The 21,398-nt window shown below is 48.4% G+C and overlaps 1 protein-coding gene across 4 annotated transcripts in view; it reads left to right on the forward strand.

The window, feature by feature from the left end:
- Positions 1 to 977: 977 nt before the first annotated feature.
- The window catches only part of GRHL1 (grainyhead like transcription factor 1), a 33,290-nt gene continuing 12,869 nt past the window's right edge, over positions 978 to 21,398 (forward strand). Inside the window, exons 1-8 of one of the 4 annotated variants that reach the window (XM_085543948.1) lie at positions 978 to 1,197; positions 3,016 to 3,202; positions 5,740 to 5,810; positions 7,257 to 7,647; positions 8,414 to 8,490; positions 9,263 to 9,419; positions 9,893 to 10,004; positions 10,987 to 11,081. In XM_085543948.1, coding sequence (XP_085400074.1) covers positions 980 to 1,197; positions 3,016 to 3,202; positions 5,740 to 5,810; positions 7,257 to 7,647; positions 8,414 to 8,490; positions 9,263 to 9,419; positions 9,893 to 10,004; positions 10,987 to 11,081 — 1,308 coding nt within the window. In that variant the 5' untranslated portion in view covers positions 978 to 979. Of the gene's footprint in view, positions 1,198 to 1,472; positions 1,690 to 3,015; positions 3,203 to 5,739; positions 5,811 to 7,256; positions 7,648 to 8,413; positions 8,491 to 9,262; positions 9,420 to 9,892; positions 10,005 to 10,986; positions 11,082 to 21,398 lie in introns of those variants that run through there. The other 3 variants (XM_015859472.3, XM_015859471.2, XM_085543949.1) reach the window with 3 other exon arrangements.

The raw sequence follows: 21,398 nt of genomic DNA on the forward strand, positions 1-21,398 counted from the left end.
TGGAATAGGAGCTTGGTGGGTTTTAGTAAAGCAGGAGTACCGAGTGTGGTGTGTTACTGAGACTGCAGCAATTGGGGTGTGATGTAAAGAGGTGGCTGAGCTTCAACACGTGCAGCACCTGTGTGGCTCGGAGCATCGTGCTTCGGTTGTTCATGAACAGCGAGCACGTGTGGCAGAGCAGTGATGGTGTGAGCACATCCCAGAGCTCCAGGAGCAGAACAAGCAGCAGCACAGCAGTGCTCCCAACAGCTCTGCCACACACAGACCCCAGCAGTGCTTCCAATATTGAAGCAAATGGGATCCTGGGCTCCATCAGGAGAGGGGTGGTCAGCAGGGATAGGGAGGTGATTGTCCCTCTCTACTCTGCTCTTGTGAGGCCCCATCTGTTGTACTGTGTCCAGGTGTGGAGCCCTCAGTACAAAAAAGACATGGAGATTTTGGAAAGGGTCCAGAGGAGGGACAGGAAGATGATCAGGGGGCTGGAGCACCTCCCCTATGAGGACAGGCTGAGGGGGTTGGGTTTGTTCAGCCTGGAGAAGAGAAGGTTGCGGGGTGACCTCATTGCAGCCTTTCAATACCTGAAGGGAACTTACTCCCAGGAGGGGAGTAAACTCTTGGAAAGGGCTGATAATAGCAGGACTAGGGGAAATGGTTTTAAGTTAAAAGAGGGAAGATTTAGGTTGGATGTTAGGGGGAAGTTCTTCACTAGGAGAGTGGTTAGGCCCTGGAACAGGCTGCCCAGGGAGGTTGTGGATGCCCCGTCCTTGGAGGTGTTCAAGACCAGGTTGGACGGGGCCCTGGGCAACCTGATCTAGTAAAGGTGTATGTTTGGTGGCCCTGCCAGGCAGGGGGTTGGAACTACATGATCCTTGAGGTCCCTTCCAACCCGGGTCATTCTGTGATTCATTCTAGCCCCGCCCCCTCCCTCCCGGCCGACCAATGGGACTCGTCGGCCCCGCCCCTTCTCCTCCGGCAGCCAATGGGAGGCGTCCCTCGGCGGCCGTCCACCTGCGGCAGCTGGAGCCACCTGAGCGGGCGAGAAAAGCCGCCAGAACCCGTCAGTGCGGCGGGCTGTGCGCTGTGCCGCGCTGTACGCTGCTCGCTCTCTCTCTCTCTCTCTCCGCTCGCCCCCGCTCCCTCCCGACCCGCCGGGCCAGTTCCGCCGCCTCCGCCAGACATGACACAAGACTACGACAAGTGAGCGCGCGGGGCGGGGAGCGACGGAACCGCGTCCGGTCCGACCGGCGCTGCCTCCGAGGGCAGGGGGGGGTGGGGGGGGGGCTGTGCGGGCCACATCGCCTCGGGGGGGCGGCGCGACGCGGCGGGAGGGGGCGGTGTGAGCCCCCCTCGGCCATCCCGCCCCTCTCCTCTCCGCTCCCCCCGCCCTTATCAGCGGCAGCGCCGGGCTGGGCCGCTTTGAAACACGACACCGCCGCCGGGCGTGGGGCAGCGCTGCGCCGACCGCCTCCCGCCCCACACCGCGCCTTAAAGGCGGGCGGCGGCGCCGGGCCGGCACTGCTCGGTGTGCTGCTGGGCTGTGTGTGGGGTGCTGTGCTGTGGTGGGGCCGGAGCTGCCGCCTCAGCCGCTGTCGGCCCGCCCGGCCCGGGCTCCGCGTGTGGCGGACGGAGCTGGAACGGCCCCATGGATTTCTACGAGGCGCACCCCTCCGGAAAGGTGGATTTCGGCAGGTAACGGCCGCACGTCGGGGGCTGCCGGCGATCCCGATGTTTGGTAGCGATGTTCCCGCTGTTCATGGTGTGCCCGCTGTTAGTGGCTCCCGTCTGCGATCGGAGCTTCTCGGCGTTAGCTGCGTGTTGGACGGGGCGGCCCATAGCGGTGCGTTCCGACTGTGGCTTCTTAAGGAGGTGCTGGGCTCCCGTTGTGCTGTGTAGGACGCCGGCTCTACCCACAGCCCTACAGCCTGAGCTCTGTGGCGGTGCCCATGGGGTGCTGAAGGAAACTCAGCTTGTCTTTTGTTGTCTATGGTAGAAAGTGGATGTCCCAGGTACGGTCAGCATCTGTGTAGGAGTGTATGAGGGTAAAGCCCTGCAAACATGAAGTGTTGGGAGAGCTTGGCTTCTCTGTTTGCTTTTTCCCCTGCTCTGATAGTACTTTATAGGTACAAAGTGCTCATATAAACCCTGGCAACTCCCCCTTGCTCCAGCTGCTGGAGCCCAGCCGGGTGTCCCGTTGAGGCTCATGAGACCACTTGTGTAAGCGATGGGACGCATCATTTACAAAGTGCTTGGCAATCTTTTTGGTGGAAGGTGGTGATAAATGCGGGATCGCGCTAAGCTGATTATAGTGATTAGAGCATTTCACAACTCGGAGTTTCACAACTTTTTCTATCTGTAGTATATTTGGGTCTGAATGCATCTGGGTAAAGAGCGGATGAAATGAATCCTGTTCTGGGGGGGGATAATGTGGTGGTGAGGGTGGGGTGGCTTTGGTGCTGGTTGCCCTTTTCTTTTTAAGCAGATAAGCAGACGGTGCATCTTCACTCACCAGAAGCAGCGAGGGCTGCCCTGACTTGGGGCTGGTTTCCCCGTGCGGCTGCTGGGCGCTGCCTTCTGGAAGCACTGGGAGAAAGATGTGAGGTTCATTTGCACTTCCTAGTCCCACATGGAAACTAGAGCAGGTCGCGGCTCGCTGGTGTTCCGTAGGTGTGCTGGAGGTTTGGTAGGTGGCAGCCCAATGCGCACGTATGGCTTCTGGGTTGGATTCAGAGTGTTGGTGGTGCTCTGAGGCAGCGCTGTGATTGAGTGCAGGCTGCTGTAACCCAGCTGAGCTTGGTCCAAGTAATCCCAACGTCCGCGGAGCACGAATGAGATGGGAATTAGGTTTCTAGGCTTTTTGTGTTGACTAATCCTTGCCGTGCACTGAATCAGAACCTGAACCCTGTGAAAGTGGGGCAGCGAACTCTGAAAAACTTCAGGAATGTTTTTCGTGTGTTCTAACAGGTGTCTGGGTTTTTTTTTCTTTTTTTTTTTCTTCTTTTTTTTCCACGATTCAAGTAAAAGACCCGTGTTGGTTCTTCAGAATGACTCGCTCTACTCCCAGAGACGCCCTTACACCAGTGAAGATGAGGCCTGGAAATCCTTCCTTGAAAACCCCCTCACGGCAGCCACCAAAGCTATGATGAGCATCAATGGAGATGAGGACAGCGCAGCCGCCCTGGGACTGCTGTATGATTATTACAAGGTGGGCTTACTGTGTGCATCCCTTTAAGCTTTGGTGAGCTTCTGCTGTCATAATCTGTTAGTTCTTGGACAAGCCTGCTCATCTTCTCTAGCATTCAGGGGCTTCTCAGAGGCATTTACCTTGCTAGATTCTCATGGATAACTTCCCTAAGTATTGGACTTCCTTTACCTTCTTTAATAGGAGAGTAGTTAAGCCCTGGAACAGGCTGCCCAGGGAGGTTGTGGATGCCCCGTCCTTGGAGGTGTTCAAGGCCAGGTTGGACGGGGCCCTGGGCAACCTGATCTAGTAAATGTGTATGTTTGGTGGCCCTGCCAGGCAGGGGGTTGGAACTACATGATCCTTGAGGTCCCTTCCAACCCAGGTCATTCTGTGTGATTCTGTGTGGACATCTAAGATGGGGTGGTTTTTCTTCACCCCGGTGTTCAAGTGGGAGGAGAGCAGGAGACACTTGCATGCAGAGGGTGACCTGCTTGTGCATGGTAGCCCGGCTCAGCATGTGGAGATGCCTGTGTGCTCTTTACTGAGCAGGCAGGGACACCAGAAGTCTGGCTTGTTTCTGCTGCCTGGTATTGTGGTGAATGTCTTTGAAGAGTAGTGAGTGTAACTGCCGGCCTCGGTGCATTCCTCAAACTGTGGGAGAGGTTGTCTTTTTTGTATTGTATTCTTGCTTAGAAAAGGCCTTAAATATGCCTTAAATATCCAAATGTTCTTGTAATGCTTAAAATATGGGGGTTAGTGCTCTACGTGCACAACAAAATGCCCCAAACTCATTGATGTGGATGTTATTCAGCCAGTTTTGTGAGAAAACTTTCTGCTTTGTGCTCGTGGTTTTTGTGCTTTCAAGGAGGAACGGGGGGAGCGGGGGGGTACCTCTCAATAATCCCTCCCTACATACCAGAACAACTTTAATCCACAAAGTCTACTTTGATATCAAAATCTGTAAGTTACAAAGGGATCGTCGGTGTCGATCCTTCACGCTCAGCAAAGCAGTAGGGATTTGCTGTACATTTGTGTCTGGTTTTGGGTTTCTTCATGCTTCGATACCAGTAGGTGTGTAGAAAAATCAGTGGAAAAACAGGTATTTGGCAGACTTGTGAGAGGCAGATTGGCTGGAGGTTGAAAGATTTATTGTTATGAAGTAATGCTGGAGGGACAGCGTCTAGGCATTCCGAATACGCCTCTTCTTCCTTTGCAATATTAAAAGGAGCTGATGAGATCACCTTTGAATGTCTTATATTTAAAACAAAAACTAACAAACCATTAGAAAACAAACATTCATCACAAAATCCGAATGCACAAAAAAAAATAAAAGCAAACAACTGGGTTTGAATTGTCTTCTATTTGACTAATGGGCTACTGCGGTAGTTCCATTGGTGCTTGTAGGACCTTACAGGAAATAAATGTTTGGCCAACATCTGGATTCTGCAGGTCTAGACTTCTGTCCAAAGGCAGTTTGCAAGAGCTTTGGTTTGGCAATAAATAGTTATCGCTGGTTATTCACTCAGAGGTTCTCAGGATTCTGCATTTGACTGTGGTAGAACCAATTCTAGTGTTGGTAGAGAGTTCATGTTGTGTAGAGTGTCCATGTTTAGGCTTCAGTCCTGGCTATTAAGAGAAGGATGCTTTCCATGTAGTTATGTCAGCAGCATTAGGGTTAATTAGCAGTAAAGCAGTGATTCTTCACGTTGCACTTGAGCTTCCAAACATGCTTGTAATGCACGCTTCAACAAGGGGAAAAGTTGAGAGTTTGCTCCTCCTCACACAGGAAAATGTTTGCTTTAATCATTCAGCATCATTTGAGACTGGCAAAAGCCGTGACTGTCATGTGTATGTTTGTGGAGGGACTTATGGGCATAACCATGCAGCAGAGGGGGTGATCCAGCCTGTTCTGCCCTGTGGCTGTTAGCTGAGCTCAGGGTCGAGCTATCACCAATGGCTGTGGGGTGAGTTGCACTGTGAACCACCACTAAGTGAGCGTGTGTCCAAGGCTCTGCTTTCTGCTCTGAAATGTCCCCATAGTGTCTCCCAGCAGAGGATGTGGGGGCAGTCTCTTTGGGACAGGGCTGGGGTCACCTCCCCCTATTTGCTCACCCCTTTGGGAGGTGCTGCTGAGCCAAGAACTGGGTTTGCTGCTGCCAGGAGCATCATTTGAGCCCCCCAGATTCCAGGTCCCTGAGGAAGAAGTGAAGTCTTGAGTGGTTTTGGGAACTTAAGAACTTACCTTCTGATCCACTTGAGCTGGAACACCAGCAGAGCTTAGGAGTGCCGCTTTGCCTCTGGTTTTAGCACGATCTAATGCTGGCTGGGTTGCTGACAGCAGGATCTGCATGTGGGATGGGCCTGGTGTCCCAAAGCAGCTGCGTTACCGTCAGTCAGGCTGCAATGCTAATAATGACTGGTATCAAAGAGTGATGCTTTCTTAATTTGACCAAACAAGGGGGAAGAGCTTTAATGGCTGCAATTGAAGGAGCTCTTTTTTTTTTTTTTAATATATGTGGAAGGAAGAACGCACTTATAGCATGTGTTGTATTTCCCAGGTTCCAAGGGAGAGGAGATCTTCAACAGCTAAACCAGAGGTGGAACATCCCGACCAAGACCATAGCAAAAGGTATTAGTTTTTACTACTGTGTGTCTGCTTATCCCCCTTTCCATCAAAGCTTCTGAAGGAACTTTGCCTTGTCTGCCCTAGGAACAGGGAGGGACTGCACCGTGCTGTGGAGAGCTGAGACCCTAACTGCTTTTCATTGCCATCCATCTGCTTTCTGTCTACTTGTGTCATAATCTGCTTGGCAAAAGCTTCTTTCTTGAAATTTGGGTACCATCTTGATAACGCAGGTTCCCCTTCCCAGGCTCACAGAGGTGACTGGTGACCCTTTTGTTTTTGCATGTGGTTTCCTTGGCTGTGCGCTGAGAATTTTGGTGTTGGACAACAACAGTGCTGCTCCTTCGTGCATGGGCTGGTAGGGAGGGATTTCAGAGTGCTTGGGATTTAGTGTGGTTTTGTACTGTTTATGGGCCTCTCTTGTGTCCTCTGGAACTCCTTTCTTTCTTCATCTTCCTGCTTCCTCTGTCTTGTGCCTCTCTACTCAAAGCAGATGATACTGGTTAGGTAAATACTGTATACATGAACTTCATTCAAGCCAGTCTTCCTCTCCCCCCGTGCTTTCCTTTGGACTGATATAGAAGATAAGAATGTCTTAAGGACCTGTGTTGAGGCTTTGTGATCTGGTTGAGCTGACTGAATGACTTCTCATTGAAAAGAGCAGTCTGGTTCCCAGCCGTGTGTTCCTACTGCTCCCCTAGTATGAGATGTAGTCTTCTACTGACCCATAACTTAGCAGGAGAAAAAAGTGATTAGCTTGCTGTCAGTTGAACAAGCCAAACTGGCTCACCAAGAGGACAGGGGAGTGTCTGAATTGGTGCTTTGGAGAGGGCAGGACCATGTTGTTGGAAGGGAGAAAGGAAGGGAGGGTTGACTCTTAGTGGCTGCTAACTGTGAGGTCAGCTCACCACAGGTGTAAATGGCATCCTGGCAGCAATGAGAGTGTGAAGCAATGTAAACCATTCTAGGGAGTCCTGATGTGGATTTTCTTGAGGGGCTGTATATGAAAGAGGGCTGTAATTTCCCTTTGAACTCCCCTTGAGTGGCATACAGTTTTATGGCAGAGCAACAGCTACTTTACTCTTGATCCCCCTTCATCCACCAAAAAGCAATTTTGTGCAGCCTGGTGTGAGCCAGGCTGTGCTGATGTGAAGTGAGAGAAGCCTCAGTGCTTGGGTCTGGACTGCTGTCTTCTCCGGTGAGAATCTGGGCAGTGAATCCTCACTCTTTCCTTCAGGGTAGAGTTGTTGGCAGTGGGTGAGGATTTCTTTTGTTTTATTCTTTTGAGTGAGTTTTCTCCATTTTTCAGGTTAGGGTGGAGCAGTTCTTCACAAACACCAGAGTTTGTATCAGCTGTCCTTGTCTAAAATGCTGAGAAGTGATTCTGGTTATTGTGGAATGAGAAAACAAGCTGTAAAAATTAACGTGCTTTTTCCTTCTTACCTTTTAAAGGAACAGCATCCCAAATGTGACGGAGCAATCACTTATTTCCACCGGAGAAAACAGAGTCCAAGTTCTGAAAAATGTACCTTTCAATATTGTCCTTCCTCATACACCCCAGATGGGCATGGACAAGAGAGGCCACCTCACAACCCCCGACACGACGGTCACTGTTTCGATTGCAACAATGCCCACCCATTCCATCAAAACGGAGACGCAGCCCCACAGCTTTGCAGTGGGCATCCCTCCAAGCGTCTACCACCCCGAGCCCCCCGAGCGGGTGGTGGTGTTTGACAGGAACCTCACTCCCGACCAGTTCAATTCCAACACCCAGCCACAGAACTCCCAGAGGCGAACACCGGACTCTACCTTTTCAGAGACCTTCAAGGAAGGCGTGCAAGAGGTACCAGGAGGCACTCTGTGTGTGTTTTAAATCTCTCTATAGAGATGCAGTTCCATCTTCTATTGTTTTTGCTACGTAAGGCAGAAATGCGTCTAGTGATTTAGAAATAGGTTTTCTCAGAGGGGTACATAGGTATAACCTTGTCTGTAAAACCCATACAATGTGAAATCATTATCAAAAGCAAATGACTAATCCTACTGATGACAGAGCTGTTGGCTTGCAGAGTGTGGAAATTGTTATCTTGATCCACAGCACTGGGTTAGGTTTTGCAAGAAAGAGTTCAGTGCTCAGCAGGGCCTGTGCAGGTACCTAGCTGAAGTGACTGTGTTTACAAGCTCCCTCGCTGCTGGTTTCTAGGTGTAGTATGTGTCAGTGGAAAACAGTAGTAAGGGCCTTGACTATGTGGTAAACTTGGATGCAAATCCATGTGTTTTGTTTTGTCTTACCAACTGAGAGGGCAACCGTGTTTTGATTTTCTTTATTTTAAGGACATGCCTTGAGGATGTAGCTGTGCTCTTTTCTTTGAGATTTGGGAAAGCTTTGAAATGTTGCTATAATCTAACTAAGATGACATGTGAGATGTTGTGCTTAACTGGCACCCAAGTTTTTGATTGAAACCCTGCCCCAGTGTCCTGTTTTCACAGACCAGAAACCAGCTGTTACCTGGTGATCAGCCTACCAGAAGTTCTGTGTTAACACCTATCTGTATAATCTTGACTTTTGTTGTTGCTGCTGTGTTAGTTGTGTTGTTTTCTGTCTACCCCAGGTTTTCTTTCCTGCTGAATTGAATCTCCGGATGGCCAACATGAACTCAGAAGATTATGTTTTTGACAGTATTTCTGGGTAATGCTTCAAGCCTCCCTCTCAGCCCTTTCCCTCTTGTTTTCTTAGCATTGGTTTGGCCAAGCTCACTCTTCTGCAGTGAGTCCCTGTCAGGCACTGGAGACTATAGAATTCAGAAGCACAAACAGTACTTGATTATTTTGTAGTTGAAAATCGTGCCTACATCCCTAAGGAAAAATACCTGTGGGACTGGAAACATCACCCTGTTCCAGTTGCTGTCCTTGTAAGGACTTCCTATCCCATAAGGAGATGCAGCGCTGTCTGTCAGCTTGGCAGTGATCTCAGCTGGCTTCCATTTACTTCCTTGCCTTCTTGCCTTCCTCTCTCCCTGCTGGAAACCTACAGCAAAAACAAGAAGCGTGAAACTGTATGAACTTCAGTGGAGGAGAATAACGTAGTTGTTAGGTTAGTTGCAGTTGATCAGGAGGGAAGAGGAGACTGTGGCCACTGAATGGCTTATTAGCTTGTGAATCAGTTACTAGTGGTTTCCTATTGCATGAGAGCAGCTTGCTGCTCTGAGGTGGAATAAGGAGCTTCCAGACTTGCCTTCTGCTGTGACTTGGGGTTTTGCTTGTGAAGAATTTCTCTTTAAATCTTCATTCAATGAAGGACATAGTTTAAGAAGGGGCTCATCCTGTTTTTCAGCCTCCTTGCCTATTGATGGCTTAGTGAGTCAACTAATGACTTTGGAATTTCTCCAAATTAAATGTAGAACGTTTAAGCAGCTTTCCAGGAAAGTGTCTTACCAATCACTGCCATCTTTGCTTTGTAGGAATAACTTTGAATATACTCTGGAAGCCTCCAAGTCTCTCCGACAGAAGCCTGGGGACAGCACGATGACTTACCTAAATAAGGGTCAGTTTTACCCAATCACCCTGAAAGAAATCAGCAGCAGTGAAGGAATCCATCACCCCATCAGTAAAGTTCGTGTGAGTGGCAGCTCTTGTGGTTTCTTGGGAAAGAGGGGTGTGTATGTTGGTAGCCTCAAACTCTCCCAAAGTGCAGTAATCTGAACCAGAGTATCAGCACTAAGGGCAGCTTACCAGCTGTTACATCAGCATTCATTCCTTCGCTGTCCACCTACTTCAGACCAACCTATCTTGGCTCAGTCTGCTAAGAAGCGTTGTCAGCACTTGTGTAAAAGTGATGCAACACCTGGAATGAGATTCATGAACTCCAGTTAGGAGGGCAGTTCTGCTCATCTGTTTATGACCCAGAAAACTCTTCTGTCTGCCTTCCTGTTGTGTGCCAGGTGTGCTGTACTGCATTGCTTTGGAAAGCCTAATGAGGAAAACTTGATACCAAGGAGAACTTCCAAAACAAATGTACTCTGTGGCCTTTTGTCTTTGGCATGTTTGTGTTTTATTTTCTTTAATCTTCTGCCCTCCCCCTCTCCCTTTAGAGTGTCATCATGGTAGTGTTTGCTGAAGACAAAACAAGAGAAGATCAGCTCCGGCACTGGAAATACTGGCACTCAAGACAACACACAGCTAAACAAAGATGCATTGACATAGGTAAAGGAACACTTCTCGCTGATGTCAAACTCTAAACTTAATTTGTTGGCATGGATTTTCTGCTGAAGCTTTGTCGTTTTAAGGAGTCTTTGTGTTATGCTTTCAGCTCTGTAATTTTCTGAAAGACTGGAGGGTGCTTCTGGTTGAGCTTATGTAGCTTTTAGGACTCCTTACGGAGGCTGGATTTCTGGCAGGTTTTATTTGGTTCCTGAATGAGCTGAGTTTGGGTACTTACATTGGGTGATCTGATGACCCTCTCCAGATTACAATTGCTTTTGGCGTGGATCTTGGTAGCTGTGGCTAAATTGCATCTTAAAGACTCTGTGGCTGTCCTAGATGTTAGTATTTCTCCAAAGGGTAAAATCCTTGTAGAGAAGTACCTCAGCTTGAGTGAAGTTTGTTCACAACTGGCCTTTAGTTCCCAAACAAAAAAGGAAAACGCTGCAAATTTCCACTCGCCTCTAGATAAGAGTGTGGCTGGACAGCTTCCAAACTCCCAGCAGAAAGCTGGGTTGTACTGAGTCTTCCTTCTGTGAATAAAAGCAGGGATTAATCACTTGGCGCTTAAAGCAGACGTACATGCAAATCTTTGTTTGTTATTGGATGAGTTTTATTGAGAGCTTTTACCATTGCCGTACAGTTTCCCCTACACAGCAGCTTATGACTCAGGACTTACAATATCTGTGATGTCTGCCTTTCTCACTGGAGTTTCTAGTTGGGGTTTTCTATAAATGCCCCATTTTCCTCTTCCAAAGTGTGTGGGGTTTGGGTTTTATGTTGGCTTTTTTCCTTTTAATGTTTGGCTTTTGGTCTGAGAGCCATTTCCAGACTTTTTAGTGATCCATTCTTAAATACAATTCACCTTCCTTTGCCCCCAAGGTGCTGCTCAGGAGGCGCAGCTTTTTGCTGCTGTGTATGTGTGAAGAACTCTGGGTGCTATCACCTCTTCTTCTCCCTCACGCTTCTTTTTTTTTTCTACCAGCTGATTACAAGGAGAGCTTCAACACCATCAGTAACATTGAAGAGATCGCATACAATGCCATATCCTTCACATGGGACATCAACGAGGAAGCAAAGGTATGTGACCACGGCTTTATTTCCTGTCCTTTCAGTAGATTCACAGCGTGGAGGGAGGAGAAGGGTGTGTGGCCTACCCAGTGATTAGCATGTAACAAGTTTGTTTACGCTCTTATATTAGGCAAAACCTCCTGGCTATTTCTTAAGAGGGTTTCTATGTGCAACTATAGAGGGCTTTGCAACTGCTCTAAGGTTCTTGGCAGAATTGTCTGCTGAAAGACAAATACCAGCAAAAGGAAACACAGAGCTTCTCCAGAGCAGATAAATGGTACAAGAGGTGGTGTTGAGTGTAACTGGGTTCAGCAGCAGCATGTTCCCTTGGTAGGAAGCAGGGAGGGCAATTTCTCAGTAGCTGCTGCTGTTGAGCTAACAAAGTATGTGTTGCTGAAACCACAGATCCCAATGCACTGTGACCTATTTAATGTTAGAGCAGCCTCCTGGTGAACTCTGTTTTCATCTTTTTGCCAAACTTTGGGCATTACAGTAGGTGTGTAAGTGCAGACAGCTTTCCTAGTTAGAGAACTGTGGCTGTTTGAAGCCATTCCATTATTTGGAAGGGACTCTTGTGTTTTCTAGCTGGCGTGATAGCAGGTCAAAGAGAACACAGTATCCTCAGTTCCCAAGTTGCTGCACTGTAGCTGGAGTTAGAGTGCAGATGTCTTCTTTAGAGAATTTCTTTACTGCCTGGGCTGACAGTTTTCTTCAAAATTTGGGAAGTGTTTCCTTTGTTTTTTGTGGACTGACTGTTCTCTTGCTAGCACCAGCATTGTGAGGAGAGCTGGGGACCGCAGTGCCATGTCTAGGGAGGGCCCTAGTAGGGGGCACGTTGGAGCTGTTGGCAGCAAGTGCAACGATCCTTCTAGAGCTGCTGTGCTCTGCAAGAGACACAAAATGTTGCTGCACTGAGCTTGTTGCTATTGCAAGTTTTACTCTATGCTGCACGAGAGCATAACCAAGGAGCAGGGCATAGAGCTGATGCTGGGAACTTGGTGACCATCCTGTGGAAAGCGATCCTGTCCCACCAGCTGACAACCTGGTAATTTTCTTCTGATTTTACCCCTCAGGGCAGTCCCAATAAACCGGCAATGAGTAGATCAACATATATGCCCAGGATTTGGTGATTCTTCTGTGAACAGAGGAGCAAACTGTTCAACAGCTCCACCGTGTCATCCTTGGCATGTCCAGGCAGAGACTTTGGTTTTAGTGGGTACAGCAGTATTCATCTAGGTGAACCAAAAGATGAACCAAACCTTTTAAACAGGTTTGTCAGCGCATAACTGATGAATTTCAGTGTATCTATTTAGAAGCTGATGCAGGTGTTTTTTTCTCAGGTGTTCTACAGGCACCTGAATGAGTAACTTAGTTATTGCAGATTCACAGTGAAATTACCAGTAACGGCTTGAAAAGGTCTGAGGACCCTCAAAGTTGTATTTCATCTCATGGCTAATATATGTAGGATTAACTGGTATGTAAAGCTGTTACTGAGACTGGTTTTATGGCTATGTAAGACAGGTTTCCTTTCAGCACAATATCCATGTGCTTTCAGTGCTGGTTCGTATGAATATGGAGAAGGCACTGTTAATACCTCCTGGAATCCAGATCTTAAGGCAGAAATACTCTGGACACAAATATCGCTTTTAACAAGTGCTCTGTGTGTTTAAACGTCTATTTAGCTTTGTTATCTTTTTTTTCCTTAGTGGATGCATTTTGTCAATGGTCGGATTTCTCATCCGTGAGCTGCAGCTCTTTCTCAACTCCTGTGATCTTATCAGGAGATGCCTGAGCCAATTTCAACAATTTTTATTGCATGGTTTGTTTACCTTGCATACACGTGCACTCTCTCTCTCGCACTCTCTCAATCTCCTTTCTTTTCTTTTCTTCCTCAAACAATAGTCTTCAAGTATGTGAGGAATAGAGAATAAGGAGAGCTGGATTTCGGATGCCGCAGAAAGTCCTTTGCAGTAATAAATACTGTCTTGTGTTTAATACTATCTATGTAACACTGCTGTTATGTTCAATCAGCCAGCAAGCCTTGATTATTAGAAACTTGTTTCCTGAGCCCTGGAGTTACCTGGACTAGAGCCAGAGGATTCTTTCAGGGTTGCTGCTGCTCTCCGTTCCCTCTTGCTCTTGACTCCTGATAGCTGTGGGAAGGATCTGGTCCTGTACAGCGGTAGTACGGTGGTGCAGGGCTCTGAATCTGATGTTTCTGGTGCAATTACTCACGTGTGTTAGAAGTCCTAAAGCAGAAATAGCATATCTTCACAAGAAATTGCCCCTAGCAGCTCTGGGACCAGAGTCCTATGAGAATTTGCCTTCCCTTCTTGTGCTAGCCCTTGCTATGTGGGGCTCTACAGAAGCATCAGGCCTCTACCACCACTTTATCTGTGCTCTCTGTCACCTTGTTCTCTGAGAGAACGGGTTACTGGTCCCCTCATCACTGAGTATTTCCCAGCTAGGAGAGCTGAGTGTGATTCCCAGACACCGGACATGAGCTGTAGGAGGCAGGTCCTGCTTGAAGCAATTGGAGTTATCATCATACAGCTGGCTGTATTTGTGTGCTGGTAGGTCATCCCATGTGTGTGGGGGCAGGAGTATTTCATGTACAACAGGCTTTTCCCACTCTGGGTTCTGAGTCTATGGATTTCAGGGATGTTGTGTACTTCTTTCTAATGGCTCCTCTCTGCCCTCTTCTGTTTCTTCAGGACAGCACAGAAGTTGCTGGAAATGGCCAGCCTGTGGAATAGCAGTGTAGTGAGTACTCTGTGGCTTTTGCAAACGCGTTTGAACTGGAAAGGGCCCAGGATCTGAAAATTCCCTGTGCTCTGAGGCAGTGGAGGGAGCTGAGGGTGGGAAGATGACTACCAGGTTTGGAGAGGGAACTGGTAACATAGCTGACAAAATGGTGAACTGTTGAATTGGATACTTAGGAGAGTCAGCACAGCTTCTCAGGAGCAGTCCCAGTTGGGTGGAAGCGTAGTCTGATGAGTCTGACAGAGATGTGTAGCTGATACACTCGCTCGCACGCAACAGGTAATGCTGGAGTTACCCTGAGGCTTTCGGAGACTTCAAACAGCTTCCCACCCTATCCTGGGCCTCTGCCTCTCTGGCCAGACAGTCAGGGCAGGATTATTTTTTTCTGCTAACAGCTTTTAGGTGTCTGAACACAAACCTGTTGCCTTTTGCTTCTGTCCCTTTATTAGGTATGGAGTGTCTAGAGCTGGGATGGAGCTTTCTGTGGAGGTGTCTGCCATTCTCCACTGATTTGATGTTCTTTGAAGTCAGCTCCTTAACGTAGGGAAGAGAAATCCTGTTTTTGTTGCTCTTTTTGTGTATTTGACTCCATCTGGCAAGCCAGGATAAGTAGTTGTAGGTACAGGTTATGAGTTTTGAAAACTGAAAACCGTATCTTCTTCAGACTACACAGCGTGCCTCATTCTCCTTTTGGTTGATACCCGGTAGAGGTTTTGCCCAGGGAACTGGTGGAGTCACTCTATCTGGAGATTCTCATGCAGAAGTTGTGTGTGGCTCATAGAATTGTGGAATCATATAATGTCCTGGGTTGAAAAGGACCACAATGTTCATTCAGTTTCCAACCCCCTGCTATGTGCAGGGTCGCCAACCAGCAGACCAGGCTGCCCAGAGCCACATCCAGCCTGGCCTTGAATGCCTCCAGGGATGGGGCATCCACAGCCTCCTTGGGCAACCTGTTCCAGTGAACACTTAAGGACATTGGTGGTGGGTGTATTGCTGGGTTGATTGTTGGACTAGTTGGTCTTAGTGGCCTTCTCCAATCTTACTGGTTCTATGAGAATAGTTAATGTGTATATGGTTAAATGTACATTTCTATGGGTCTTACCTGCTGCTCTGTCCTTAACATTGGCCATTGCCCTATTAGCTGTTAGCCGTTAGGCTGTGAAACAAATTCTCTCTCCCTTAACCTTGGCCTGGAGACATGGCCTGCTCTCAAGTCAGTGACAGCTGAACAATCTGGACAGATCGGTTTCCCCAGGGTTAACTGGCTTTGCTGGATCCAGCTTTGCTCAGGTGCTGTCTGAGCTCTTGCCCTGTGTCTGCCCTGGGCAAGGCAGCGTGCTCTGCTCTGGGCTGTGGGCTTCACAGAGGGGCTCAGCCGCACAGTTCAGCACTGAGGTGGCTCGCTCCATTCTTACTGCCTTGCTGCTGACACCTGTGCTGTGCGTGCTGTGCAGCAGCTCTGCTCCCAACCTGTTTGGCTGAAAACCCAAGAGCTGCAACTGGGAAGAACAGGTGTGAGCAGAGCACAATAGAGCAAGCTGGTATCTTCATGGCAGTTGTGTCTTTGACAGGTTATGTGGCTGTGTGAACCACAGGTCCCTGCTGGTGTTGGAGGCAGCCTTCCATGCTTGCCAGTGGGTTGCTCTGAAAGTCAGTGGCTTCTTGGCAGAGCCCTGTGGAGGGCTTCTCTCTGCTTGCTTTAGGCTGGATGGTAGGACTGCAGCCAAAAGTGATGTCATTGCACATTAAGGGCCCTATTGTCTTCCCACTCCTTCCCTCCAAAAACAAAAAAAGGCATTGTAAGCCAGGCTCTGCACGTGAAAGACCATTTCTACTAAAATGAGGTACACAGTCAGGGTGTAACAGCAGCTTCAGGGCTGGAGAACACTGTAGTAGAGCTTGCCCATTGAGGGTGGTCTTTGGACAGGTCCTCATGGATGTCAACTGCAGCTCTCGGGCAGGTTTTCGTTAGGTGTCTTTCTGGAGAGGGTGGATCTTTTGCTGGTATTTGAAGTAAGGCTGGGCTGTACACTGCTGGTTTATTTTAAGAGCTTATTCTAGCACAGTCTTCACTCGGTGTTCACCGTAGGAAAAATTTCAACTTTTTTGATTGATGAATATTCCATGTATTTATACAGATGCCATTGTAATGAAGCAGCAGTCATATGCCTCATTAAAGAAGGTGTTGCCACCTTCTGCAGTATTGAGGAGGTACAGGTTTGGTTAGTTGGAAATGAAACTATGAAATGTGATGAGTCAAACATACTTGAAGGGAAGAGATTGGTGTGAAGCCAAGGCTACAGACCACAAGTGCTTTGGTGCACAAGTACATACAGCTTTAGGAGCAGGGATGTAGGAAAGTCACAGCAAGCCTTGCCTACCTGCCTGCTAACACAGGCTGCTCCGTTCTCTGTGCTGGGTTATCTGAAACCAAGTGTCTGTTGCCCATTATTTTAAACACTGCAAATCAGAGGCAGTTCTTCAGCTAAGAGCCGTTCCTCCAGAGCTTGGCGTCTTGAACCCACCATCTTTCTGGACTTCCAACATGGAGCTCACAACACATCTCTTAAAACCAAAGCAGAAACCTTCCTGCGGTAGCTTCCCTTTAACAGAACTGGGTGGTGATGATTTTAACTCCATTCCTTTCATACCTGATTGCAAAACTTCCTCTTCAGCCATTTTTGTGCCGTAGTAGACTTCGTTCTTCCAGATTTTTTTTAACATATTGCTTTGTTACTTTGTTGGGTTTTTTTTCCTTGCCAAACTCCGCTGTTATTTTCTTTCCACTCACTCCAATGAGAGCAACACCTGAGCTGCATCTTTATCTTATCAGCGTATGGGGCGGGGGGAGTACTGTAGGAATGGGAACCTCTATCCCTGGTTTTCCCATGTTCTGGGGCAAGGAAATGCTCACACACATGTTGGAATAGCAATCAGTGTTGCTCTTTGTGAGCAGGAATATGTATTTTCCTTTCATTACTATGCATTTTCATTCTGTTGCCGGAACAAGCTTGCAAGGAGGATGTTCTTTTATCTGGGACTGGGTAATGTTTCCCACTCCGCCTTGCTTGGCAGGGTGTGGGACCCACACAGTGCGTTGTGCCAGTCGCTCGGATTGGGCTTTGGAGGCTTTGAATGCAAACAAATTCCTTGGGCTCCCAGCAGGATGGCGCTGGGTCTCAAAGAGCCAAAGCGGATGCGGCCCTATCGCGGATCTGCCAGACAACCCTTATTTGGAGCGTCCGATCCCGAAGGCAGGAGGTGGCTGGGGAGCCCACAGGTGCATGAGTTGCCTAATTTTTATCTCTGTCTTGGCTCTCATCCTGCTGATGCAAAACCTGCGGTGCATGTGGGAGGTGAAGAAACGAATGTGAGAGCAGCAAGATTAGCGACCTCTCAGGTGATCGGTACCAAGGTGTTGGTTTTGGTTTTGTTGTTTTTTTTTTTTTCCTTCCTTCTTGGGAAGGCTGCTCTGCCTTTCAAACTCTACTTTCCTGGGCTGTACCTTCATGGATGTGTGCAGACAGACCCATGCTTAGCCTGCACTGCCAGCTGCCTGGCCATAGCCCAGCTCTACTCCTGGAAGCCACGTGGCCTCGTTAGCACAGCACTCTGCCTCTAGGGGCTGCACTGGTGTCCTTTATAAGGCTCTGGGGCTAGAGAAGGTTTGCATTCAGCTCAGCAGGATCGAGCACTTTAAGGTCTATCCTGCGTACATCCAAGTGCTTGTGTCTTTAGGAAAGACCCCTGAGTTTTTCTCTTTCATGTCTGCATTTAGCAAAGCCTTTAGAGAACCCATGTGCTCTCAGCCATCAGCACTTAAATACTGACCTTTGAGCTTCTAGGTAATTTTTCTTTGGTGGATGGCTGATAAATGAGCTGTCTGTGGAATTTGGGCCTCAGGCTGTTCCTCCAGCTATCCAGGAAGGAGTTTGGTAACCATGTGGCTGCGTGCATCTGTGGGTCACCATGCTAACAGGCAGCTCTCACACTTGGAGCTGACATTCCCAGAGCTCCTGCTGGCACACAGGTTCCAATCCACTGGTCCAAACCACAGTCTTTTATTTAAGCTAGACGCATCCTTCGCCTTATTTGTTCCCCTGGTTTTTAATCTCGTGTGGAAGCCTCAAAGGTTCCTCTTCAGGTTAGTTCGGTTGAGGGGTTCCATGGCTCTCTGTTCTATAAAAAGTGAAATGAACGCAGAGATAAAGTCAGCTGTACAGCAACTGCTGCCTTCCCCAGCCAGAGACCACAGGAATGAGCTTGCTGCACCAAGGGAAAGCGGAGTGCAATGCAGCACGGACCCAGTGGGTCCTGTTGGGTGAGGTCTGTGAGGCCCCAGGCTGGTTCTGGGAGCAGGGAGTCTGGTGAGCCATCTGCAGCAAGACTGTGCCTTGGTGTTATGGAAATGAGATACAGTGGAATCCCTTTGCCTGCTGCATTTTTGGGCAGAGCGCTGGAACTAATAGGCCAAGATCAAGAAGAATGGTTTATATTGCATTCCCAAGGAAGCAGCTTACAGCAGTTTAACTTGTCGCTTTTGGGTATGTTGTAGACTCCACTGTATTGTCTCAAAATACACTGAACCAAAGTCTCAAGCATCCTGATAGGTTCGAGTTCAGTATCTCATTAAATTCAGAGGCTTTTGTCTACCTAAGAGTGAGTAAGAGGAGGCTGTGCAAGTGGTATCTCATCTAAAGCTTCTGCATATGTAGCCTTTGGACTAAGCAAAATTGCTGGTGCTTCTTGTGTGACCAAAGAGCTTCGCGTCCAAGATAAACCAAGGAGAGGAGATGTAGGTATGCAAGCCTTCATGTTATAAAGACATCTTTCATCTCGCTGACAGCGAGGTTCCTGCAGCGCTTTGATTGCCCTTTAATTACGCCTGTTTTTCCTGGTTTGTTTGAAAGGCAGATCTTGTTAGCAGAAAGGTGCTGCGTGGAAAGAACTTGGCTGTCTCTGCTGCCCTTCCTTGAGGGCGTGCGGCAGGGCAGCCAGATTAGTTTTATTCTGCAGACTTAAAACTAAAGATCGTTTCTTGCAGATCTGACCATGGGCACAGTGTGTTCCTTTGGAGCTGTGAGAGGCTGGGTGGTTAGAATGGCCCAGGAAGTCAAGAGGTCTGTGCTCTTCCCACACCGCCTTCCTGTGTGATCTCTGAGCAGCTGCTTTCATCCCTGTGCCTCGGTTTGTTCTTTCTGCAGGGCTGGGCTGCTGCTCACCTGCCCCATGGCTGCACGGTGCTGACTGCGGCCCTGGGAAGGCTGGAGTGTGCTGGGATGAATGTCGCCCATTGTGGAGTTATAGCATCGAGTCCTGGCTTGCAGGCTTTGTTGTTCAGTGTTCTATCTCCAACACAGCTCTGCAGAGCTATTTGTCAGCTTTCATTAATAACAACAACAAAAAATAAAGTCTGGCAAAGCCTGGAAATATGATTCAATACACACCAAGGCTTAACTGCCAGGCAAGCAAAATATAACTCGGGAACAGGTTTCTAATCCTTTTCCAGATCTTTAAAGACAATCTGTGTAACTTTGGAAGGTTTGACTCATGTTTGTAAGTGCTCAGGCTTGACAGCGCTCTATTTTTAAGTGCCGTCTTTACGTTGAATCTTGGGAGGTGAGATGAAAATGGGTTGGTTTGTTTTTTTTTTTTGTTGAAGTAACAGCAAATCTTAATATAGCTGAGAATGCGGAACTGCCCTTAGAAAAATAGGTTGGACACATGAAAAGGAATCTTGCTCAGCAGGCTGAAGACGTGGAGCAACTTCTGCGGTTACGTTTTTCTTTCTTCTGGCAGTTGTGGGGTGGGGATGGAGCTGGCTCACAGGGTTGGCTCACTCACCCAGCCCCGCGTTTCAATCTGTGAGCACAGCCACATCTTCCTGAGCAAAGCACCTGGCTGAGATGGTGTTAGCCCAGCCTAGGAAAGCACTTCTCTGAGTTGCCCCTGTTGTGGAATTTGAAGCAACTTCAGGCTCACAGTGAGGCTTGGAGTTGCAGGATGGGCTGGGAGAAGCACACGATCCCTTTTAACTGAGGTGGTTTGGTACAGATGGGTGAAATCAGGCTCTGAAAGACACAAGAAAGTTTGGGTTGTCATCTCCCACCCGGAGTCCTGAGGACTTAAATGGCATTGAAATGAAGTCGACTCTTCAAAGCCAGAACTAATCAAATGAGGAGAATTTCGAGTAGGAGGATAATCTTTGTCATCTGACAGCCCATCCCTGGTTCCCATGAGATCCCCACACAGTTGTGCCGCAGCAGCACGTAGCTGTTGTGCCAGGGCTGCCGCCTTTTGCCTGGAGTGCTGTGCGTGCTTTGCATAGCTGGTAAGGCTGGGCCCGGGGGCCTCTTCCAGTGCAGTGCTCCACACTCAGACCTGAATTTGCCAGAGGAGATGTGGCACCACTTAGTGGGTGCTCGGTCTCTTGGGGTGCAGTGGTGTGGGACTCCAGGGAGGAGTTCTGCAGGAATGTTGGGGCTGTGGGAGGTACGGAGCAGCTGCTGGTGCATGTTTCATTGCAGCGTGTAGTCATGTTTCCCATGCAGACAGGAGAGCTGCATGTGAATATTCATAGTGAGTATGTATATTTAAAATTGAAAAGATGTAAAAATATGCAGACAGCAGAGTTAAGGCTCTCTTACAAACAAAACCAGTGCTTGGGGAGCACATTTACCCAGGCTGTGCATGCAGCTGATTACACAGCCCCAGAGCAGCTGAGAGCATCTCTTCAGCTTCCTTGGAGCAGCTGCTCACCCTGGCAGTGCTGCCAGCACCCTCTGCCCATTCCAGGCCCTGGAGCTCGGCGTGCAGGTGGTTGTGGATTGCTGATGTTTACTGGAGATATTTCACACGTTTCAGTTTCCCTGCAGGAACAGGTCCTGGTGGGGTGTTGGTAAGGTCCTGGTGAAGAGGCAGCGGCTTTTGTGCCAGGGGTTGTGCTTAGCAGTGCTCGACTGGGCAGCCAGTCTCACTGTTCTTTGTTTCTTCCTTTTTGAGCTCTTCTAGTACTGTTTTATATGGAAATAAGAGCTCGCTTCCCTAATCTGTTGATAGTCATTGCATTTCCATTTCCTCTGTTGTGTCAGAACTTGAGAAGGACGTTGCAGGACTTGTGCAAAGAGGTCTTTGATAAGCACTTTGCAAAACCACAGATCCTGGTCAAACCCATTCACAACTTGCAAAAGAGCAGGGGATTTTGCAATGCTGAGATGGCTCCGGAAGGTGGCACTAATTCTCTGCACAGTGTCAGTCTGGTGCTTTGCTTCAGTAGCAAAAGAAGAAACCAGTTAGCTGGTGGGACAGTGCTCCTGTAATATCTCCAGCAGCTTCTTGTGAGCTGTGCCAGCAGTGAGCATTGTGTCTGGAGAAAGGCCTGGTATAACTGTCTAGGGAAGGTGGATGGAGATCTCATAAAGCTTGAGAATGTACTCAAGTTCACCCTTGAAGTGACTTTACTTGGATAAAGAATTAGGAATGCAGTGATGTCTCTCATGGATTTTTACCTGGAATCTCAGAAGACAGAAAGACCGGCATCTAGAACTCTACTTGCTGTAT

Source organism: Coturnix japonica, chromosome 3 (assembly GCF_054131305.1).
Source record: "Coturnix japonica strain WE chromosome 3, WE-NBRP24, whole genome shotgun sequence".
In the NCBI taxonomy this organism is placed as follows: Eukaryota; Metazoa; Chordata; class Aves; order Galliformes; family Phasianidae; genus Coturnix; species Coturnix japonica.